Source organism: Uranotaenia lowii, chromosome 3 (assembly GCF_029784155.1).
Source record: "Uranotaenia lowii strain MFRU-FL chromosome 3, ASM2978415v1, whole genome shotgun sequence".
In the NCBI taxonomy this organism is placed as follows: Eukaryota; Metazoa; Arthropoda; class Insecta; order Diptera; family Culicidae; genus Uranotaenia; species Uranotaenia lowii.
In genome coordinates, this window is record NC_073693.1 from 53,258,760 (window position 1) to 53,282,146 (window position 23,387).

The 23,387-nt window shown below is 38.3% G+C and overlaps 3 protein-coding genes and 2 long non-coding RNA genes across 6 annotated transcripts; 2 read left to right on the top strand and 3 right to left on the bottom strand.

The window, feature by feature from the left end:
• Window positions 1-1,438: 1,438 nt before the first annotated feature.
• On the top strand, window positions 1,439-6,609 carry LOC129753954 (probable 3-hydroxyisobutyrate dehydrogenase, mitochondrial). Its single transcript, XM_055749806.1, has 3 exons — window positions 1,439-1,793; window positions 5,508-6,013; window positions 6,085-6,609. The coding sequence occupies exons 1-3, from the start codon at window positions 1,632-1,634 to the stop codon at window positions 6,401-6,403; spliced, it is 987 nt and encodes a 328-aa protein (XP_055605781.1). The 5' UTR covers window positions 1,439-1,631; the 3' UTR covers window positions 6,404-6,609.
• Window positions 6,495-8,311, bottom strand: LOC129753953 (programmed cell death protein 2). The gene is made up of 6 exons (XM_055749805.1): window positions 8,078-8,311; window positions 7,927-8,024; window positions 7,549-7,864; window positions 7,295-7,486; window positions 7,111-7,218; window positions 6,495-6,783 (listed from the first exon to the last, which is right to left on the bottom strand). The coding sequence occupies exons 1-6, from the start codon at window positions 8,255-8,257 to the stop codon at window positions 6,598-6,600; spliced, it is 1,080 nt and encodes a 359-aa protein (XP_055605780.1). The 5' UTR covers window positions 8,258-8,311; the 3' UTR covers window positions 6,495-6,597.
• A 441-nt stretch (window positions 8,312-8,752) lies between these two features.
• On the bottom strand, window positions 8,753-11,757 carry LOC129754455 (zinc finger protein 19-like). Its single transcript, XM_055750544.1, has 4 exons — window positions 11,384-11,757; window positions 10,354-11,324; window positions 10,085-10,292; window positions 8,753-10,016 (listed from the first exon to the last, which is right to left on the bottom strand). The coding sequence occupies exons 1-4, from the start codon at window positions 11,540-11,542 to the stop codon at window positions 9,504-9,506; spliced, it is 1,851 nt and encodes a 616-aa protein (XP_055606519.1). The 5' UTR covers window positions 11,543-11,757; the 3' UTR covers window positions 8,753-9,503.
• A 533-nt stretch (window positions 11,758-12,290) lies between these two features.
• On the bottom strand, window positions 12,291-12,815 carry LOC129751635 (uncharacterized). Its single transcript, XR_008738762.1, has 3 exons — window positions 12,681-12,815; window positions 12,490-12,623; window positions 12,291-12,391 (listed from the first exon to the last, which is right to left on the bottom strand). It is a non-coding gene; the product is annotated as an uncharacterized LOC129751635 (long non-coding RNA).
• A 696-nt stretch (window positions 12,816-13,511) lies between these two features.
• LOC129755728 (uncharacterized) lies at window positions 13,512-22,468 on the top strand. 2 transcript variants are annotated; one of them, XR_008739315.1, is made up of 5 exons: window positions 13,512-13,669; window positions 13,724-13,951; window positions 14,022-14,162; window positions 14,221-14,314; window positions 22,345-22,468. It is a non-coding gene; the product is annotated as an uncharacterized LOC129755728 (long non-coding RNA). The 2 variants fall into 2 exon arrangements; XR_008739314.1 differs by lacking the exon at window positions 22,345-22,468 and having other exon boundaries at window positions 14,221-15,080.
• The last annotated feature ends 919 nt before the right edge of the window (window positions 22,469-23,387 follow it).

Sequence of the window (23,387 nt, forward strand, 5' to 3'; positions counted from 1 at the left end):
TCATTTAAGTCATTTTGGCATTTTTGTCATTTTTGTCATTTTTGTCATTTTTGTCATTTTTGTCATTTTTGTCATTTTTGTCATTTTTGTCATTTTTGTCGTTTTTGTCATTTTTTGTCATTTTTTGTCATTTTTTGTCATTTTTTGTCATTTTTGTCATTTTTGTCATTTTTGTCATTTTTGTCATTTTTGTCATTTTTGTCATTTTTGTCATTTTTGTCATTTTTGTCATTTTTGTCATTTTTGTCATTTTTGTCATTTTTGTCATTTTTGTCATTTTTGTCATTTTTGTCATTTTTGTCATTTTTGTCATTTTTGTCATTTTTGTCATTTTTGTCATTTTTGTCATTTTTGTCATTTTTGTCATTTTTGTCATTTTTGTCATTTTTGTCATTTTTGTCATTTTTGTCATTTTTGTCATTTTTGTCATTTTTGTCATTTTTGTCATTTTTGTCATTTTTGTCATTTTTGTCATTTTTGTCATTTTTGTCATTTTTGTCATTTTTGTCATTTTTGTCATTTTTGTCATTTTTGTCATTTTTGTCATTTTTGTCATTTTTGTCATTTTTGTCATTTTTGTCATTTTTGTCATTTTTGTCATTTTTGTCATTTTTGTCATTTTTGTCATTTTTGTCATTTTTGTCATTTTTGTCATTTTTGTCATTTTTGTCATTTTTGTCATTTTTGTCATTTTTGTCATTTTTGTCATTTTTGTCATTTTTGTCATTTTTGTCATTTTTGTCATTTTTGTCATTTTTGTCATTTTTGTCATTTTTGTCATTTTTGTCATTTTTGTCATTTTTGTCATTTTTGTCATTTTTGTCATTTTTGTCATTTTTGTCATTTTTGTCATTTTTGTCATTTTTGTCATTTTTGTCATTTTTGTCATTTTTGTCATTTTTGTCATTTTTGTCATTTTTGTCATTTTTGTCATTTTTGTCATTTTTGTCATTCTTGTCATTTTTGTCATTTTTGTCATTTTTGTCATTTTTGTCATTTTTGTCATTTTTGTCATTTTTGTCATTTTTGTCATTTTTGTCATTTTTGTCATTTTCGTCATTTTATCATTTTTTTTTTTTTAAATGTTTGTAAATTTTGGCATTTTCCATATTTTTAGCATTTTCGTCATTTTTGACATTTCAGTTATTTGTTTCATATATTTTTATGTCATTCATTTTCATTTTTTTTTTTTCATTTTTGTCAATTTTGTTTTTTTTTTACATTTTTGTTATTTTTGTCAAAACCTGGTTTTATTTCTCCGCAGAATGAAGTTTTCACTGACTGACATTAGATTAAAAAGAAAACATTCAAAAATCAACAACTAAAGTGAACATACGCTACCCTAGAACAACTGCGAAACTCCCGATCGATCATGTATAGGTGTGAGCTCCCCTCGACGGCCAAGCAACTGGTTGGTTGATATTGCGTTCCCCATTAGGATCGGCCCACACCAACAATCAGTCTGCAAACATCGTCCGGCAAGCGTGGCAGCAGCGTGGCGTGGTGCGATTTTTTGGAACAAACAAACAACACAGTTAGGCCAATTTTTTGGGAGGACCCACATAAAAGTATTAGTAGTATCAAACGTTCTTCTTTTTCTTGAACCGCCAGTCAGTCAGTGATAAATAAAAATGGCCTTCCGAGTGATGTCGTTCTCCGCCAGCCTCAAGCAGGTTGCCCAGATTTCCGAGCTGTTGCTGGCCCGATCCTACAGTACCGGTGGCCCCAAAAACATTGGATTCATCGGCCTCGGAAACATGGGCGGTCCCATGGCCAGCAACCTGATGGCTAAGGTAGGTGTTGGGGCTTTTTTTCGGGGGGTGACAAGCAAGATGTTGCGTAACTGGATAACCGCTCCAGAAATATGATATCAGGTTTGGTTGATTCGTATTGAGTTGTGGCCAACGAACCTTAATTGAGTTGAACTAGGCTCACGATCGGTCGCTTGCCAAACGATCGTTGCTTCTTGATATCGTTTCTTTCGTTCAATATCTTTACTTTTCCTTCCTAAAACCTAGTTCAAGGACTTTAGAAAAATTCAATTTTGTTTAGTTACCAGTCAATCGAAATGATCATTCCTCATTCACTTTCATGACTTTTTTTCCACTCTGGGGGCATGGCACCACATGTCGGTTCTAAGTAAGTCGGACCAACACATCAACAAACCACTCGTCGTGCGGCCAGATTGTTAATCATCATTATCATACACAGGGATTCATTGATTACGTAAAAGCGTGAGCTCTTTCACAGCAATAATATTTTGGCGAGTTCAACCCATATGTTACCGGGCGCGGTGCCGAACGGTTTTTATGGTGTACAAATAAATAAGTAAACATGTTGGTTGATAGTCAAACAGTTTGATAAGAGGTTGATCTCGGCCAGAAGGAAGGCGCGCACACGAATACTCACGTGTAATTGGCGCACGTTAATGCCTAGCTAATGTATGGTGGTGTGGTTGGTTTATCGCACTTTTCCAACCCAAACCAAGCTAAGTCAGTGTACAGACGCTTTTTCATTTTCGCCAAATGAAAACTGCGTCTCTTCTCTAGCCATAAACGAGCCGGCCGCGATCGACCTTGAACTTGGGCGCTTCGGTTGATGTATCGTGGACGTGGATTGAGAATAGGGAGATAAGATTCTTTTAGCTCAAATTATTATCGCTCGCTTCGGACAGGATCAGCGTTTGGGGCAGCGCTAATTTAATGATAAATTATCGTTTGGCTAATTCACCAAACAGGCGTATGTTTTTGGTAACACAATTTATACATGCAGGACCCACAACTTGTCATCCATTTTTTCTGGTATTTGCTAATGGATCAATTTAAAAATATAATAAAATATTTTTTCTTCAGTTGGCTCCATAGATTCACCCCTTATTTCTCGAACTAACGCCTTACTCGAAAGTCTGAACATTTTTCCTCTTCTTCCCCTCCGCTACTGGAGTGATAAAACCCCCACAGTTGACTACAGTCTGTCCCAAAAATTTAAAGCAGGTGAATCCTTAAAGCAGTTGTTCTCCCCCACTTCCATCACCTGGTTTCGCGAGAATATTCTTCCCTTTTCCATTTCTACGCCGACAGATCGAAACCATCAGGCGTTATCTGGCTACCAAGATACTGGAAGCACTCCACTTTCTCAACCTGTTACCCAGCTACTATGAAACTGAAAGGATTTCCTGTTTTGATCTCCATCGACTTGGTCTTTCCGACATTGACTTTGAGACCTGCTGCCTTGGAACTTTCGGTGAGGTCGTCGAGTTTGCTCTGCATATCCGGTTGTGTTTGGGCGAGCAAAACAATATCGTCAGCCAGGTCAAGGTCGTTTAGCTGCTCCATTGTCGAAGGATTCCACGGCAATCCTCGGTTTGGTCTACAGTCAATCGATCCAGTCAGAATTTCATCCATTACGATTAGAAAAAGTAGCGGTGATAAGATACATCCTTGTCTCACTCCAGCAGTTACCGGGATTGGATCGAACAAGACACCGTGGTGTAAGACCTTGCACGAAAATGCCTCGCACTGTGCTTCGTTAAGATGGATTAGTTTCTCTGGGACTCCTCGTTTTCGTGGTTCAGTCGGTCGAATGCTTTTTCGAAATCAATGAACACCAGCAGAAGACAGTCCTGGAATTCGTTGATTTGTTCCGGTATGATTCGTAGCCTTGTGATGTGGTCCACACATGATCGTCCGGATCGGAATCAAGCTTGTTGCCGTCGGAGGGTAGCGTCAATTTTCTCCTGGATCCTGTTCAGGATCACTTTGCAGAGTACTTTAAGAGTTGTACAGATCAACGTTATGCCTTGCCAGTTACTGTACTCTGTCAGGTCTCCTTTCTTCGGGACCTTTACGAGGATACCCTGCATCCAGTCGGCCGGGAATGCTGCAGTATTCCAAATGTCAGCGAAAAGACGGTGCAACATTTGTGCTGAAAAGGCAGGGTCGGCTTTCATCATTTCAGCAGGGATGCAATCGATCTCAGGTGCTCTATTGGATTTCATGTCGTCCGAGTTGACGCCATTAATGCGACTTATTGTTGGTGCTTTGAGCTGCGGGTTCTGTTGGCCATCGCTATTCGTGACTCGGAAGAGTTGTCGAAGTTCTCAGTCCATCGTTTGAGCTGATCTGTTCGATCAGTCAATGACTGACCTGCTCGGTCTTTTAGCGGCATTCTAGCATTAGTCCTTGTACCACTAAGGCGGCGAGAAATGTCATAAAGTAATCGGATATCTCTATTGGCCGCGGCTCTTTCTCCCTCTTCGGCTAGGGAGTTTGTCCAGGCTCTCTTGTCTCGTCTACAGGCTCGTTCAACTGCCTTTTCCAGCTCCGCATATCGTAAGCGGGCGGCTGCTTTGGTTGACCTGGTACATGCCTGCTCAATTCCAACTTTCGCCTTTCTCCGATCATCGGCCTTCCTCAAAGTTTCCATTCGACATCCATTCACTTCATCTTCCACAAACTGAGCCATGGTAAAAAATAAAAGCATTCTTGATTCCACACCACTGTTCTTCGACTGTTCCGTATGTCGGCAATTCCGAGTCTCGGGACTCTAGCTGTTCAACGTATGCTCTTTTCAACTCTGGATTCTCCAACCGGCGGACGTCGTATCGACACCCGACTTTCTCCTCGCGCCGTTGGACACGCGCAACTCTCAGCCGTATCTCACCAAGGACGAGGTGATGGTCCGATGCAATGTCTTGCGCTCCTTTCTCCATTTTCGGCTGATGCGGATGTGATCAATTCAATTTTCTATTCGGCCATCTAAGTGATCTTATGTGCTGGTCGATGAGGGAAGAACGATCCACCGATCACCATGTTGTTGTTGCCACAAAATTCTACAAACAGCTCTCCGTTTTCGCTCATCTGTCCTAGACCATGGCGCCCCATGATGCGCTCATGGTCCGGATTGTCGGAGCCTATCTTTGCGTTGAAGTCGCCCAAATGGATTTGAATGTCACCCTTTGGAATTTTCCGTGTTTTCATGCTAAAAGTCGTTGCCAAGGTTCCAATTCGGTTATTTCTTGTCCTATCGGGAGTAGTAGGTTGTTAGCCTAAGGTCCCTATCACGCGATGGGGCTGCCATCTTGGACTTAGCTAGCGGGAGCCGCATTTCATAAATTCAGCCGTTCGCTGCGAGACAGACGCTGTTTGGGCCGCCCTTAACCTGGAGAACAGACGCTCGGTTGTTGTTGCACGCCGCCCCTGACCTGGGGAACAGACGCGTGCGGCCACCTTCTCAGTCTGCATGCGACCAAAGCATCCACCGGAGTTGGGTACTCGATCTCTGCTTAGGTTACTCGCATCCCAGCCGGCACCACGGGGAGGTTGAGATTGAGAGGTTCTTCTCTAATCTTGTCCGGCAGTTATTCAGTGTCACTTCGAATTTTCCGTTGGTCCACAACTGTCGTATTAACACGTCCTCGTACATTACGCTGGGTTCATTTACTACGATCGCCTTATGACGTCGATACGTGAATACTCACTTTTTTCCCTTGTATTTCCATCTTGCAGGGTCACAAGCTGCACGTGTTCGACATCTCGGCCGACGCGAAGGATGCGCTCAAGGCCAAGGGAGCCACCACCTACGACAACGTGTCGGAGCTGGCCAAGGCTTCGGACTTCGTCGTCACCATGCTGCCCAACAACGACATCGTGGCCAACACGTACGAAAGCATCCTGGCCGGTGGTATCAATACCAGCACCTTCTTTGTCGACTCCAGCACCATCGATCCGAATGTGGCCAAGGCCGTCCAGAAAAAGGTCAAGGCTGCTGGGGCTACCTTTGTGGATGCTCCGGTATCGGGAGGTGTTCCCGGGGCCAAGAATGCCACGCTGACGTTTATGGTCGGTGGAACCCAGGAGGAGTATGAACGCGTGAAGGGTATTCTCGAGGGAATGGGCAAGAAAATCACCCACTGCGGAGGATACGGAATGGGTCAGGCGGCTAAGGTTTGCAACAACATGATGCTGGGAATTTCGATGTGCGGTCTGGCCGAGTGCATGAATTTGGCTATCAGGTAAATGATCTACCAAGGTGATGAAAGTTGCTTTTCAAATGAATAATCGTTGATTTTCTAAACTTCAACAGACTGGGGCTCGATGCCAAGGTCTTCGCCGACATCATCAACGCCTCCACCGGTCGCAGCTGGGCTTCGGAAATCAACAATCCCGTCCCTGGAGTGATCCCCACTGCTCCGGCTGCCAATTCCTATGCTGGTGGGTTTGCAACCGGTCTCATTACCAAGGATCTGGGCATCGCTTCTGCTGTGGCCACCACCTCCAATACTCCGATCCCGTTGGGTGCTCTGACTCATCAGATTTACCGCACTTTGATGGCCAAGGGATTGGCTAACAAGGACTTCTCGGTGGTTTACGATTTCATCAAGAACGAGGAACAGAAAGCCTAAATAACCTATACAACATCGAACGCCATACAAACTATCCTACAAAACTTGACTATAAGGATCGTTTCTTTCATAATGAAGTGTCTTCCAGAGATTGCATTTAATATCAACCAGTGCTCGGTATTGTGATCGAGCATAGCAGGGATTGTTTTTATTATAAATCATAATAAGAAAAACGTAACAAATAAAGTACCAATTCAACTACTCGAGCTTGCTGGCTTTTCGACAGCTGTTGGTTCCGTTTGGATGACATCTTGTTTGTAAACGAATTCTTTCGCATACGATCGATCGGGGGTATCGCAGCTCTCGACGCAAGTGTAAATAGCCAGAACTCCCCAATCGATATTCTCGTTGTTCAAGCTTATCAGCAACTGTGGCATGATCTGGTCATAAAAGGTGGTATGGGAATGAACGGTAACATTTTAATTTACGAGAATTCTCTTGAATATTCAGTTTTCAAGCGATCAGTCTAGTATTTTTTGAATATTGAAAAAAAAAATCATACAGCTTATAACGAGATTACTCTGAGGAGGATGCAAAATTAAGAAAGGAAATAAACTCAAGAGATAAAATCAAGACAAATCAAGCGATTCTTCAAGGGAAGCCAGCAATTGCTTTTAGACGTAATTTGTAATCGAAATAGTAGGGCATGCCTCTATTATCATTGTCATCCCCACCCAAGAATATCTAATTTACACAATTGGACTTACCTGGAATTCAAAGACTCGTTGCCGTCCACACAACTCGCAAACAGGAATCTCCTTAGGAACAATGTTGGAAATCCACAAAGGTTTACTTTTCCGGTCGTATCGTAATACCTTAAAGTAATAAAATTCGTTACTTATACAATTAGGTACGTTCTTCGAACAAAGAAAAAACTTCGCTAAGACGAACCTGTTCCGGGTATGAGGAAATGATTTTCTTGAACTTATCAAACTGCTTATCTTCGATCTGTTCCGAGTACTTATCAAGTTCGCTTTCCGATAATTCACTCAGCTCCCCAGTTTTCCCTTCCTTCATAAGCTTTTCGTACTCTTCCATCTGTTTCTTTTCGTTTTCAGCCTCGGACAACTTCTCTTCAGGTTCCTGCGAAAATAAAATATGTTACTTGAAGCTAACTTCCTGCAAAAAAACAACATCAAACTAACAATTTCCTCCGCTTCCGTGATGATTTCCTGTTGAGGAAATAGAATGTCGGCACTGCTAGTGCCCTCAACCTTGCCGCAGCCAGCTTTATGACCATTTTTCCAATCGATTCGCTGATGAACCACGCCGCAGTAGTTAACCTTGCGACACTGGGAACATTGCTGAGGTCCTCGGCATCCACAAACGACACACAACGGAGGGTGACCGGAAACTGACAACGGTTTTGCCGGCGCCGCCGGAGGTTGGTCCTCGTTCGGTGGATTGAAGTCGTAGTAATCGTTACGGCGAGGCAACTGGCTACGGAACACTTTGATGTTCCTTAAATGAAATTTAGGGGATGGGTATGCTTTTCAAATAGCAAAATTTGGTGTACCACTTACTTGTTCACATTTGGTTGATAACAGCTTGCCTTCAAGCAAACGAACACAAAAATGGTCCTGTGAAAACAGCTATCTTTATCTTCTAGAGGGGCGTAGACCTGAAATAAAAATAACATTAACTGGGATTAACCCACAACTGTATTCCACCCACCTGACACAGGAATATACAAGGCTCGCCACACTCATCGCAAAGAAGCTCCTTGGGGCCGGGGAGATTTTTCAGTTCCAGCCAAGCCGGGCGGCCACCCACTTTGCTGCGGAAAAATGGGCTTGTCAATAGCCATTCCTGCTCACACGGTTCCAGGAAACCCAAATCCACCGGCGAAAGCATTGCAACTATTTCAACGATTTCAAACCGATCGCCGACGATACGCAAGTGAGAGCAGCCGAGATTTTAGTAAACAAAACGCACGTGCTCGAAAACACGCGCAAAGCAAAAGCAAAACAAACCGGCATGTCAACAAGCGAGATTCTAATCGCAGTACTCACTCATACGCATGGAACCTGATTGGCGGATTATAACCTTAAAATTGTGATTGTACTAAATTTAGGTCTGTTCAACGAAAAAACTTGATAAGCGTAAACCATCCAACCGTTTCATTATCCACAGGGTGCAAATGAAAAACAAGATATAATAATTATGCAATTATTGCAAAATACATGGAATTTCATCACCTCATCAAAATAAAACGATCCTATTTTGTAAATATTTCTTTGGTATACCCATCCCTCAAAACTCTAATCATTGAAATTTTCATTTTTGCCTTTTGGATGTCGTCTACCGAAGATACCTCTTTTCTAAGCTAAACTGCCTGTCCATTAGTTCAGATTAACTTGTGTTGCAGACCTTGATTAGGAAATTAGTGTTACAATAATCATGGCTATTTCGGATAAATAACTTTCGGAGCCTTTTCATTGGGTTGAGTAGTTCCATGTTAGGTTAGCATATTCGGAAAGCTTCAAATATGGTATGTTCAACTTGTGAATCAAGCTCTACGAGATGAGACGAAGGTCCATTTCTGGTAGTAAGTATTAAGAAAATATCAAAGTGATACTTATACCGTATTCGTTTTCACACTTGGGCAAAAACGGGCATAAATCTAGTTTGCCCTCACTTATGGTTGGTGTGCGTGATATCGATAGTGCCAAATGTAAACACCAAGCTGTGGAAATCGTAGAAATCCATCACCAGCTGATATTTGTTTTCACTTCCATACAATTTGTTGGCATTGGAAAGCACGACCTTTCAAAATTCACGATAGTATTAGTGAGGGCAAGTAACACTGAATATTTTCAGAGTGTGCCACCGTCGCCATTATGGTGCCCTACCAGTGGACCATTCATCGTGAAAACGAGCACGAAGACAGCATAAACTGCACTACCGGTAGTGCATCGATGCAAAACTGAACGAAAAACGAAAACGGTCCAATAATGATGAGGGTCTTATAGAAAGGTTAACAGCCTTAAAAGCATTCCAAAGCTGCCCCTATCGTGAAAAGTCTGTGAAAAACGAAATGACATTGAAAAGTTTGTATCAGTCTGAAAGTCCAGCTGTAGTACGGTTCATTGTTCCTATCCTAATAGCTAGACATTCCTGGATCTATCTTCATTTCACCCGACATTCCGCCGATCATAATCGAAGGATCGCCCGAATTTTGCGGTTGACTACTTCCCCCACTATTACCACTTCCTCCCCCATTGCAGACGGCCAAGTGTTGCAACTTGAGCGCTCGCGATGGAAACGCAATATCGCACTTGCGACACTGCTCCAGTCGCTTCCGGGCCCCTCGCATCTGCCCCAGCAACACCCCCGGAATAGGTTTGACCCGATCGTTCGTCTTAAGCCCGTGCTTGGTCGCCATGTGCCGGTTGTATTGCACATGATTCCGGAGATCCTTACCGCAGCAGAGGTAATCAGCTCGGTACGATATGCACAAATGCCCGTCAAGTTCCGGTTGTGTTTTGTGCAGGGTGAGACAAATACTGCACTCCAGAGGTTTTGGGTTAGAATGGCGCTGGTGATGTACGTCCAGTTTTTCCTGACTGTCGAAGGTAACGACACAGATTTCGCACACAAAGTTGGTCTGTATCTGAAAGAGAAATGATTAAAGGTTGTTTAAGAGTTTTCTGCTCAAATGTGTTTTTAGAAGCCTTTTACGTGATGAACTCGTTCAACATGATCCCGTAGGGCAATTTTCTGATCGAACGTTTTGTCGCAGTGTTCGCAGGGATGCCGTATAGCCATGTGCACCCGAATGTGGTGATTGCGTAACGCGTTGGTAGTGTTGAAACGTGCCGGACACTGTTCACAGGCATACTTTCGCTCATTTTCGTGTCCCTCCATGTGTCGTTTCAATCGACTGGTACTAGAAAGATGTCAAGAAATTTTAAGTGATTCTCTATAAAGTTAGGTTTATTCTAACTTACGTCCTAAATGCTACACCACAAACTTCGCAATGTTTGGTTTTGTTGTCCTGGGTATGAATGTTCATGTGAGATTTGAGTGAAAGTTTCGTGTTCGCTGAATAGTCACAATACTCGCACGAGTATTTTCGGCTGTCCTCATGGCGTTCCATGTGAGCTTTCAGCGAGTAGGCGTTCTTAAGCGCCACTCCACAGACCTCACAAACGACGTGATTTTCCGGGTGTATCAACGAATGGCTTTTCATTTCATCATAGGTTTTAAAAGTTTCTCCACATTCGACGCATGGATAAACTCGATTCTCACGCTTCTGATGGACCGCTTTGTGCCGGTCAACAGCTATGCGGTACTTGGTTTTAAATTTACACTTATCGCAAGACCATGGCACTTTGAGAAACGAACCCTCCGGATGAATTCTGGGACGACCGCGTCCTTTCTTTTCTCCTTTTCTCCCTTGAGGTGATTTTGATTCGGAAGTTGAGCTGTATTTTCTATCTTTGCGCGATCTGCGTAACCGTTTAGCCGGTTCCGATACGTAAATGACCTCAGGTTTTACATCTTCATCAGAATCATCGCCGGAATCATAATCAGGATCATTGTTGCAGTCATCTGGCGCGTCCTCGTTGGTGTTAGAAACCGAATCGTCCTCACTTTTCGTTTCGTAAAATACTTCTTCCTTGATCGGAACCAACTCCAAAACGCTGGAAGCAAATTCGAACTGATTGAATTCATCCAGCAAATCATCGAGGGTCACCTCATCGCGATTGCACAAAGCCAGTTCCCGAAACAGGCCATCAAGTTCCAGCTTCCGGTCTTGAAACAACAGCTGCATGGGCTCGGTATTAGAAGATTTGAGATCTACCAAGGCTTCCATAAACTTTAGACTCAACAGCAGCTTGCATCGGAAACCAGAAATCCGCTCCAGCTCCTCCAGACACCCGGTACAAACGCATTTCGGGAGCTGAATGTTTTTCGACTGAAAAAGAAGGAAACAGTCAAACTAATTTCCAAAACAAATTTCGTTCATTAACTCACGTCCGGCACCGGGAAGGTGAATTCATCCAGAAATTGGCCCACGGTGAGCGCTGCGGAATTGGTCAAAGATGCCTCCAACGGAATCATGAACACCTTCGATTCCGGCTTCAGGCATACCCGGCAAACGTCCGGGAACTTGGTCAGGTTGAACGTCGTCATGACGGAACCGATAGAAACAGGAAAATTCAGTCACAATTTCCACTTTTTTGTTGAACTGAAAATCGGTCGATCATTTTTTTTTCCTGCACTGCGCTGTTTATCAACAAAATTTGTTAATGGGTGGTTTCTTTCGAAAGGTCGTATAAGCCAAAGTTATCTGTAGATTTCGTGTTTGTTTTCTCTAAATTTTCTTAAGCTTTTGTTTCAATAGTTGAAAAAAAATTTGTTTTCGTAATTCAATTGAAAATTTGTTAAAACATTGATGAAAAGAAATGAAAATGACATTCTTTTATCATTGATTAAAACGACCTATTCAAAGCTTACACCACACGCTGGGCCATATTGAACCATGAATGCTTGAAAAATAACCATAATGGAAGTTTTGTGGATCAAGTCGTTTTATGAGTTTTCAGCGAAAACTCATAAAATGAGATTCCACCGAGAACTTGGATTATGGTTATTTTTTAACCGTTTGTTAAAACTGGAAAACGGTTATAAATTAACCGTTTTCCTACAAAATTAAAAAGGGTTCGTTCTATTGCAGCTAAAATGGAAGATTTCCGAATGTTATATTAAAAACCGAAGGACTAATGGAGTTATACCGTTTTAATTAACGTGAATAGTATTTAATTATTATAAATTATAATTTTTGTTTTCTTCAATTCATAGTGCCAAGTTGCGTGCCTGAATGAAATTGAAACTTTTATGTAATCGTTCCAGAGTCCAGAAGGCTCGATAACATGCTGGATCTGTTTAGTATAGAGCTCGGTTACAGTTCCTTGAAGCCCGAGCCATTGGAGCACCATACTCATGAAACTATTTCTATCACAATTCCATGCATAGATCAATCTGAAACCAAACGAAAAATAAACTGTTTGCTTCACATGCATTATGTTACTCAGGTATCAGATTCTAAAATCTTCTTCCAATCTGTGCTAAAATCTTACCCGTATGTGCGTGCATCTTTCCTGTAAATTTTGATGAACAATCTTCCGGATAAACATATCATTTGTAGGACTGCGCAAGCGAATGTGTTCTTTACACGTCACGGTACGTTCGTTTATAGTTTTGAACATTTCTTCTGGAATTTTCAAAGAACTTTTTAAAATTTCGTTTTAAAATCAAATAAAGTTTTTACCTGATCAGCCGTCCGGAAGGTTATTGAAATCAAAAAGTGACAAATCGCTGATTGCGGATATTGCTTCAGAAAGATCATACGTGACATTGTTCTCGTAGATCAGCTCATCCAGTAAATAGTTTCTCAGGAAGCAGCTTCCTCCGAAAAGTTGAGCCGTATTCGATAGTTTCCCCATTCGCCCAGAACCGTTCATAGGATTGTAATCATCCATACTGAAAATACGAATCGTAAATATTGCGAATGAAAGAAGCACAACAAGATAAAAAAAACAACAATTTACCTGCTCATGGTGATCGGGTTGAAAATTTTATTGGCACCGAAAAATTATTGAGCTAGAGGAAAAACAATGGCGGAACGCTAACCTAAAACAAACTTATCTTTTCTGTTGATGCTGGAATTTTCAACCATTATTTTGGTTTTCAAAAAGAACTTAAAAAATGCTTAAAATTCAATAGTTCATTCTGGTTAAAAATCAACAATTATCGAAGTTTTCGAGAGAAAGCCAAAAAACGGTTGAAAAATACTCGAAAATGGTTATAAAAAAATGAGCGTGGCACACTGAACCAAATCTGGAAATAAAATCTACTGGGTCATTTCAATAATTTTTAAAGTTAATCGCTCAAATACAAAGTAATGATTTATCCTGTACAAGTTATTGGAATTTTCAATAGATTCTGCAAGTGTATTTTGTTGATGAAAAACAAACTAAAAATTATAGGAAAATCTAATGAATACCATAAGCTTTATAATCCTAATCAAATGTATCAGAAAATCCATTAATTTTCAAATGTTTATTTTTATATAGAATTTATATTCTGCATTCATGTGTGCATTTTTGTGTAGTGTGTCTTGAATGACTGAGAGTTCAGCGCATCAGCTTAAAAAAGTAAAACTAATAATTCCGCAAAACTCCGTGAATTTGGCCGGAAAAACCTTAACAGCAGTGAAAGATTTTCACACCGAGGCCGTCAACGAAGAGAGTGATAAAGGTAAGTGAAAAAACAGATTTAGAGAAATTTCATTTATTTCTAACTCCCGTTCAGTTCGACAGATTCCACCATCCGACCGGACAAAAACCGGAGCAGTTCTAGCGGAAACAAGCTGAACACTCCGCTGGAACAACCAGCACCACATCATCAAGAGTCGCAGTCGCAGCAGTAAACTTGGCTGAAGAAAAACATTTGTGTTTTGGTTTTGTTCAAGTGAACAGAACACGACTTCCTGGATCGCACCAAAAGTAATCTACGATGGCTCCTAAATATTCTTCCGAGGTAATCTCTTGGCAGTAAAACAGGTAAAAGTTCGCAATTTTCCTTACATATTTTATTTTTTCTTTAAAAGGAGCACCACAGACGACGAAATCAGGGAATCTGACAGAAGAAAAAGCTATTCCTCTTCGGAAGACCCGAACGTTAAGAATTGCGGGAAAAGGTGCGGATGCAATAGGATTGTTCATTCACCCGAAGTTAACATTTGTTGGCGGTAAAGTTGTAAATTTGTATTATTCAATCATATTTTTAGTTTGTTTTTGTTTTTCAAGATTGCACTTCGCTGTATCAGCAGAATAATATCATTCAAGAGTCCCCAGAATAGGCTCCATAGGTTACGAAGACTACCGCGTAGTCCACCTTCTGGTACTAAATTTGTAAATTTTATAAACTTTTAAGCTATTAATCCCAAGTAACAATTTTAGTTTTATACTAATCTGCAAGCTCGCTATGAAACTTCGTTATAAAATTACATTAAGTTATATAAACCGCAATAAAACATCTATAAAGCCCTTATCAGTGTAAAAAGGCCCACCTACAGGAGGTTCTGAAGAACGCATTACAAGTATCTTATACAACCTTTGGAGGGTTTCGTTATGAGCTGTCAAATTTTAGTTTGAGGGAATAGTTTTTGGCGTGAATGTTTATTTTCCGAACAGGTTTTAAAATGGAATTGATTTAGAATAAATATTCTGACATAATGACAAACAAAATAACATCGTTATTTGTGGTCGAAAATCAAGAAACATATATGATCGATCGGTTTATTTGGCAACATAAAGTTATTATTTATTATTTCTTACTGGAAAAAATATTGCGCTGCAAAATTAATCGATTGATTTTTCGAAAAACAGTCAAAAACAGCGCGCCCCTTTATGATATTGCGAAATAAAAGAGCCGAAAATATTTCTTTACTTTTTGATCAATACGTTTGTACAAATGTTCTTCCAATGTTCCATAGGAAAATGGCGATTTATCCTAAAGCCAGTTCGTCTCAAAGAAACCATTTACAAATCCAGTTAATCTTGAATGACGTCACGTTAGGATTAATTTGCCTTGATTTTATTCCATCACGAACCAATTGATATTTTAACATAAATTGTTTTCGAAATTTTCAGCTAGCAGAATGTAAACAAAATAATCCTTTCTATTTCATTTATTAATAAAAGTATAAATTCGAACTTCATTCATTTATTTATCTCAGTTATCTGGGTCACTAACACAATATTTCACTTTTTAAAAATTGATGGTCAACATGGCAGAGTTTAGTCGTTGCTTTTTGAGGGTCTATCATCCCGGAATTGTTTGACACCGTTACGGCAGTGTTCCGGTAATGACAATTCCATTATTCCGACAGCCGACACGGTATTGTACAGGCTGTTCTAGCTGTGTAGCTCGAAGAATGTTTTCTCCGATGGTGGCATACAGTGAACATCCGGAAATTAGCTGGGGGTATGGTTTGACTGGACAATAATCGCCGAATCGTGCAGGTCAGGGTACACAGGTTACTTTTCGTCATGATTTCGCCGGCCCTCATACCTACGAAGGTTGAAAAATATGATATTACAGCGATTAAACATCAAACTACGAAAATTTACCTCATTTAATATTGCAAGGAATGAGAAAAAACAAATTTGTTTTCTGCCATCTGAAATTGGTATGATTTTTGACAGTTCGATGCGCTCTGGCATGTTATTCCGGCATAGGCTTTTTATAAGACCAAATTGCTTTGACGTTTCCAAACGAAAAAACATTTTGACATTTCGATCGGATTTGGACTGTCATTCTTTGTTGGTTTTCTAGAGAGGTTTTATAATTGCTTTGTAGTGCTCTACTAAACCAAAAAAATTAAAGGTTATAAAACATTCTTTGTTGTTGTTTTCTTCAAGGTTGGTTTTCTAGAGAGTTTAATAATTGCTTTTTAGCGCTCTTCTAAACCAAAAAAATTAATGGTTATAAAACCAACACAAAATTTGACAGGAGTTCTATAAAAAGATTTTATAGTGGTTTTTAAGCTATCTTAAAGGGCAATCATATAGAGTTCCTTGTAAATTACGTTATAAAGCGAACAATACTTTATAAATCCCTTATACAACAACTATTTTTTTTATAAAACCATTCAGAGTTTAAAATGTTGCTTGGGAATGTTTAATTTTTTTCAAGGTAAGCTCCCAAACGTAGCGTTGCTTGATCAACTTGCCAGAAGCACCTTCATTGATACAACAAGGTGGTGGCAGAAAAACTCTAAAATAAGTTCGAACACTTGCTCGGTGATAAATGCTGCAGGGGTATGTAAAAACTTTTACTATGTAGTTATAACCAAAACAGTTCTCTATCTTAATCCTAAATTTGAATTTGTTTCTAAATTTTGTTCTTATATCTCTCTAATGTTTCGTATTTGATTTGAATACAATAGAGGAATTTCAGAGATCAGAATTAAATATAAAGAATCGTGATTTCAAAGTAGTCTATGATTCCTTTGAATTCAGCCACAGTATTTGAAAAACTCCAAATACTAGTATCACAGACTAATACTACACTGCAAAAAATCGACATTTAACATGTATGTTTTTCCACACATACGTATCAGAAATTCTTCTACACATTGATTTCATTACAATAAAATAATAATCATTATCTTTACACATACTTTTTATATATGAATAATATATTGGGCAGACTATTCTAAAATAAGCGTGTGAAATAACCAAAATTTCATCGAACTCAGTTTTCGATGATATTTTTCGTTTATTTTCAAAATGGCGCGAGTGCTAAATCAAAACAATTTCCACGGATCGGAAAAAGAAAATAACTTAATTTATCGAACTAAAAAGACCCTCGGAGGAAAAGGGTAGCAAGCTAATTGTTGCCAGCAGATACTTCTCTCTACGACGGAAGATCCTGCCGTTTTTCTTGTTTGGTTTACGATTCATTTTAAGAGAATTAAATCTGATGACCAAAAACTTGCAATCCTTGCGGACGATGGCATATTTTGAAACCGGTACAATTACTGTAATATTAACATTGTTTCAAGCTAACAATCAATATTCGTCTCAATTTTTTAGGTAAAATCCAGCTGATTAGAGCAAACAGCGGTGTCTGGGTTACAGAGTTTTTAGTTCTTCATCGGAAGTTCCGGAACGTCATTTCAAGGGTAAAGTTAGCAGCTTGTTTTCCTAAGGCGAGAAAAGTCTCAATGAACTCTTAGAGAAACAGAACGCTGGAATAAGTGTTTTTTTTTATGTAAATCCATATTGTTGCTGCATCTTCAAAAGATGGTTTTATATTTATTTAAATTTTATTAGTTTTTTTTTGTAAAAATGTGAGCATGATTCAAACTGTGATTTAAACATAAATGAAGTGATGCATTATTAATAAAAGTATTGTCGCAGTATTTAGAATAAATCACGGTATTTTTACAATTAAAAAGAGAAATTGGAAAGAATAAACAAAAAAGGTTATTTAAATTAATATGCCTTAAAAATGGCCATTAATTGCCAAGATTAATAATGAACATTTGTTACACATTTGTTATTTATGTGTCTCCGCAAATAACTTTCTATGTTTTTAGCTATGTGTGGGACACCCCGAATAGAAAAACATTATGAAAACACCATGAATTTCATTTTCACTCTACCGTGGTTTTTATGGTTAACACCATGAACATCACGGTACATGGAACCATGATTTCACTGTCAAACTCATTGTTTTCTACCATGGTATTCATGGTTTTGGCCAAAATTACCATGAAAAAAGGGGGTTGTTAAGCAACTTAACAATGAAAAAATCAACTTTTTCCCATACATTTGGAAACACAAAACGATAAAGTGTATGGTTAATACAGCTTCCAATTTTCTCAACCACACTGTGAAATTCACTGTTATCCCTTGAATTTAAATCGTTCAAAGATTATGAATATCAACGTTGATTCATGGTTTATCAAGAATGTCGGGACCGTGAAATTTTATGGTTTTATTTGATGTATTCATTTGTTTTTTTTTGTTTACATTTCCTCTTAAAATAAAAAATAAGCTTGTTTCATTCGTTTGCTTTTTTTATTTAGAGTTTTGGATTGTTTTACAAAAACACGTCACTTTTCCAGATGCTAAATTTTCTACATGCACTACAACACAACACCGGTGGCTTTTACGCCTCTCCTGCACACCATTCCCTGGGACACGGATAATTTTTTGCCATCTTCGGATACTAGACGGCCACCAATCCGTTCGATTCGGGTTTCTCTTGGAAGTCCTGTCCATCAGCCATTTTGTTCTGCCGCTGGGGAACTTCACTCTTTTGGCCAGCATCTAAAATAAAAGAAATTTCTATAAGTTCAGTTATCTAATTGTAAAGTTGTAAAATAAAAGCTCTTACCTGCATTATCGTAGGTAAATTGTCATCCTTATCCGATCCGGCGAGAATTGTAGCGGAAATATCAAAATTTGCTGGTTCCGAACGCCGAACCACGAACAAATTCAAAGATAAAATGGCGTTTGTGTGAACGAGAAAAATTTTCTCTACACGAAAAATTATAAATGTGTAAAAGAAGCAAATTTTTACCAATGCGGTATTGGTTTGGATCTGCATTTTACCATGGATCACACTGTAACAGTAATAATCACAAAAATATTACTGTGATACCGTCCCGAATACGAAAATATTGTATCATAACAGTTCCTGTAGTAGTTATAAAACGTTTACAAACAGTGTAAAAAAACGTTTAGAAAATGATATCTGAAACCATAAAAAACATTGCACTTATCTTGAATTCCAAAACGACGGTCTGTTGAATATGGCGTTAAGTTATGTTACTGTTTAAAACTGTTAAAACCTTTATATGGAGGAACTGTACAACAAGCAGTTTAAATAACGTACAGAAACCGCTCTTGGAAAACGTATTCAGACAACCAAACTGTTTATTTTACAGTTTTTCGAAGAGTAATCTTTTATCTAAACGGTAAAAGTGAAAGTTATCAAACGATTCAATATAACGTTTTTTCCGACGATATCCAGAACCGTACGTCAATGGCGGTCTCACACACACATAGATGGGATTGTTTTGGAAATTTTCGGATCTTTGATATAAATTCAATTTTTTCATATTATCTTTATTGAACTTGGTTTACTTACAAACGAGGAGAATTAAAAACCGATTGAGATCTCATAGTTTGATGATTCTTGCAGGAAGATCATACCCGGCCATGGGCATAGCATATGAATCCTCGTAGCTCCAGCGCTACGGAATGCTGGAAAACCATCGGCACCCGGGTGATGAATAAGCGAGGAAGCTGAAATTATTTATGATCATTAATCTTTTTAACACATTCAGAATTTATTATGCTACTATACTTACGGTAATTTTTTCCGGTAGCTTCCTCAGAACGGAAAAATCGAAGCCGCGAAATAATCTGCCCCAGTAGAATCTTGAGTTCGGAGGGGCGAAAAATTGTTGTTGGATTTTTCGTTTCTCTTCAGTTGTGGCCAGTGGTGCCGACTAGAGCGATTTTTCAAAATTGTACCGATATGAAATTAAAATGTGAAAGTAAAAAAAGATTCATAGCTTTGTTGTTTCTAATACCGTACTTGTTTATGCCGAGTGTTGCACTGGGGCACCACTAGGTTGCTGTCAAACTGTTTGATTATTCGGACAGTGTTGCACTGGTTTTGACCTGGTGTTGCTATCAGACGGTAGTGCCCCGAAAATTTTGTCAGTGTAGCGAGAGAGCGTGTAAGTGAGTGAGATAGCAATACACTGGCGTCAATTTGTGTTTGTTTTTATCGAGTACTGATGAACACTGAAGGAGGGGAGAAAACCAAAACGGTATAAGTCGTCTTTTTGCATGCATACTACACAGCAAATTTGTAATTGCTTGTTGTTTCTATTTAACATGCATTATTTTTAACACAGAGAATTTTTAATGACAAATGAACAAAAAATGTAATGAAGTCCATAGATTCGTAAGGAAACTTTCATAATCATCTTGCATAATGAGCGTTGTCAAAAGCATCTTGTAAGGCCGATGACATAGTGAGAGCGAATTGGCGAACGCGATCAATGCGAATTCAAGCGTTGGAACAAATTGACATCCCCTTCGTCGCATTTAATGTCAGGTTTAAGTGATTCACTTACCTATCCCTCAAATGTGGTTCGCTGCTTTAATACGCATCCGCTGATTCGCATCGCATCGCTTGCACTATGCCATCGGCCCAAATCAAGAGCTGAATTTCGTTTAGCATAATGATAGTAAAAAATTTTTTTTCATAATTGTGTACTAATTTTGTACAAAACCAGCTGGCATCTTTGACCGGGCGTTTCGTTGATTTTGACGTGCGAGTGTGACAAGTATGACAGAAGGGATGAACAGTTTGTTTAACGGTTCGAGTTCAGTTATACGATTTAAGAAAAATTGAAGAAAATCGTTCATATCATTCGATCACCTTTTCAGATACCATCGCACGATTTCACATGAACGTTTATATTTCGTTGTTATCGTTGGCGAAGTAAAGTTTAGAAGAAAAGCTACGTCTACAGATACAATCACTATTTCTGAAACCGTAGATGTATTGTTGAGACTGTTTGAGATACGGTTTTTTAGTATGCGGGGTGCTTCTGACATATTTAGCAACTATGAAATATTTTGGAAAAACGGTATAGTTCACGGTGACTTTGAATATTATGGTGATTTCATCATTAGAACTGGTAGATAGATATTTAGATTTTACGATAAAGTTTATTGTTCAATTGAATATCATTGTTCTGTTATATTATTACCATGGTCTTGGCTATTCGGGACATAACTTTCAATTGCGGGACAAATTGCAAAAATCTATATAGGCTGACACATAGCCCTAATGTGTCGATTTTTATGAGTGTAGTATTTCACTAGCTACTTGCTAGCACCCTCAGTGGGTTTTTTTTATTTATTAATTGATTTATTCATTGATACTAGTATTTGGGTTTTGCAAACACTGTGGCTGAATACCAAGGAATCATAGACTACTTCGAAATCGTAGTTTTATTTCTCTGTGGTTTAATTCAGCTAAGAGGTTTTTCAAACCTGCTGTTTGAATATAAATAAACAATCAGAATTGAGGTGGAATCTAGTACCGTTTGTAATTTTGAGTCCAAATCTAAAATTGACGGTTCTGAACTATGATAAATTCACTGTAATCTGTAATTAAGATAAGAAAACTGCACGCAGCGAAAAGATTTTTTATTTCAAAGGAAAGTGCCGCAAAAACAAAGGATTTTTTCCTTTGATTTTGGGATAAATAAAAATTCCTTTGGTTCAAATGAATTTTTCTTTGTTTCAAAAAATTTTTCTTTTGAAAAATCTTTGAATCAAAATTCTAATCCTTTGAAACAAAAAACAGTTTCATTCGATACAAAGTCGTTTTCGTTTGCTTCAATGTAACAAAGATTTAGATTTAAAAGCATTTATTCATTGAACTCTTTCTCATTAATTCCAATTGGAAGAAATATTTTCAGTTGTTCCGAAGTTCCTATTAGGAATTTTAAATAATAAAAAGAAAAAAAAATTTTTTTATTTCTTTTTTATTCACGAACTTAAGAAAAACACTTGTTCACTATGCAAATAATTGAATGATCCGATCCTAAATTTCGGTGACACCAGTCTGGCGTAGAGGCATTTCTTCGTGAGCTGACTTCCGGAAGCAAGTCTCGTTGCTGGCTTTCCTCGCCATCCGACTGGTAGTTGCCGCTGAAGATCGGGCCGAAGATAAACTAACCGCTGAATTTAGGGTGGAATCAGCAGTGGTCCTGTAACAATGCAAGCGCTTATAGAAATTCTTAAATATTCCCTTTTTTATTAACGGAAACACTTACCATTTTTCATCCTGAATTCTCCTTAGCTAACTCTGATTAACTGGTTTAGATGTTTAACACAACCGGCCAAACTCAATTCTATTTTTATATTTTATTCTTCTTGCTCAATCCAAAATAACTCTAAGTTCGAAGTTTTTATTTAAAGAAATTATTCCTTTCCTTCGAAAGCATTTTTCTTTGGTTAAAAGAAAATTTACTTTGTTTCAAAAGAAATATGCAATTGAACAAATGTCTTTTAAATCAAAGAATTTCTTTAAAATCAAAGCCCAAAATTATTCGATTCAAAAAATTTATTCTTTCTTTCAAAAATTATTCATTTGAATCAAAACCATAATTCATTGATTCAAAGAAAACAGGAGTTTGATTCCAAAAAAAGAATTTTTTGATTCAAAGTTAGTTTTGTTTTGTATCAAAATCCAAGTTTTCTCTGCGTGTGAGAATGGTTCTGTAATCTTATTGGGATAAAAGTTATTTCCCATAAATTTATCATTCAATATGTATTTTTATAATTTTCATGTCGTTATTTTTATTTCTTTTTATTACTATCCAGGTCCACTGTGATCGTTCTGCTATGTAGCTTTTCTCTGCTTTTCGAAATTTTTCACATCAATCTGAAGCATCAAAATCAACGGCAGCTGCAGCTCCGCATCAAATACGCGTCAGGTTTTCCGCAGTCATCATATCTGATGGTAAAATGTGTAGATTTATCTTGTTTTGTTGTAACATAGTTCTTTATAGGTAAAATTGTAAAATCTAAAGTTTTTGTGATTAATAAAATATTATAATGTTTCAAAGCCAGATGTTTCATTTTTCATAACAAATCAATTTAAAATCGAAAGAAAAATTAAATACATTCATTTCATTGCCTAGAATAATCATTTTTATCAAATTACGACTAAATTACTTTCACTGGAAATTCCTATAAAATTTATCGTAACGCAAAACTATAGTGCGCAAAATTTTGCGCTCACTATAAAAAGTATTGGATTTTCTAGTAGTGCAAAAATACTAGAATTCCCAATACTGTTTATAGCCCGATTTTGCTCAGTGCACGCTTATACACACGCTCCTTTTTTCATACTCAAAATTAAGTTTGACCGAGGTTCTAAACCAGAGGTGCCAAGTGTCTTGATTTTTCAGGACTTGTCCTGATTTTCAAGATTTTGATTTTTTAAAAACGCCGCTTGAATTGTCCTCAATGGAGCAAGTTGAAACATAGTTGAAACCGATCCAGCTCGGCAGCAGGATTCGTTTCGACCTGGTAGAAATCGGTCGAAGTCAAGTGGAAAGGTCATGCCAGGTAAATGTTAGACGTTGTGTAGTAAGGACAAATGTATGCATGGCCATTTTCAAAAGCTCTCCGAAAGCTTACAAATCTAAACTTTTCTATAGAGGGCATGGTGTCGCTATAGTGTTTGCTTAATAACTTCCATCCATTTCTACTTGTTTCGACCAGACTTCATGGAACAGACTTATTATGTATTTGACAGCATCCATTTACTATCGGTGCTGTAAGTTTGGTACACTCAAAGAAATTAATGTAAATTATAGGAAATCATTATACTGTCCAGCTTCTTTCTCACCTCACCGAAG

Excerpts from the sequence above, each read along its gene's own strand:
- LOC129754455 (XM_055750544.1), bottom strand. The coding sequence starts at position 11,542 with ATGACGACGTTCAACCTGACCAAGTTCCCGGACGTTTGCCGGGTATGC. Across the intron at positions 11,325-11,383 it reads TCACCTTCCCGGTGCCGGAC|TCGAAAAACATTCAGCTCCC; the intron begins GTGAGTTAATGA and ends CTTCTTTTTCAG. Across the intron at positions 10,293-10,353 it reads TGTGGTGTAGCATTTAGGAC|TACCAGTCGATTGAAACGAC; the intron begins GTAAGTTAGAAT and ends ACATCTTTCTAG.
- LOC129753954 (XM_055749806.1), top strand. The coding sequence starts at position 1,632 with ATGGCCTTCCGAGTGATGTCGTTCTCCGCCAGCCTCAAGCAGGTTGCC. Across the intron at positions 1,794-5,507 it reads CCAGCAACCTGATGGCTAAG|GGTCACAAGCTGCACGTGTT; the intron begins GTAGGTGTTGGG and ends TCCATCTTGCAG. Across the intron at positions 6,014-6,084 it reads TGCATGAATTTGGCTATCAG|ACTGGGGCTCGATGCCAAGG; the intron begins GTAAATGATCTA and ends AAACTTCAACAG.
- LOC129753953 (XM_055749805.1), bottom strand. The coding sequence starts at position 8,257 with ATGCTTTCGCCGGTGGATTTGGGTTTCCTGGAACCGTGTGAGCAGGAA. Across the intron at positions 8,025-8,077 it reads CTTGTATATTCCTGTGTCAG|GTCTACGCCCCTCTAGAAGA; the intron begins GTGGGTGGAATA and ends TTTTTATTTCAG. Across the intron at positions 7,487-7,548 it reads TCACGGAAGCGGAGGAAATT|GAACCTGAAGAGAAGTTGTC; the intron begins GTTAGTTTGATG and ends TTATTTTCGCAG.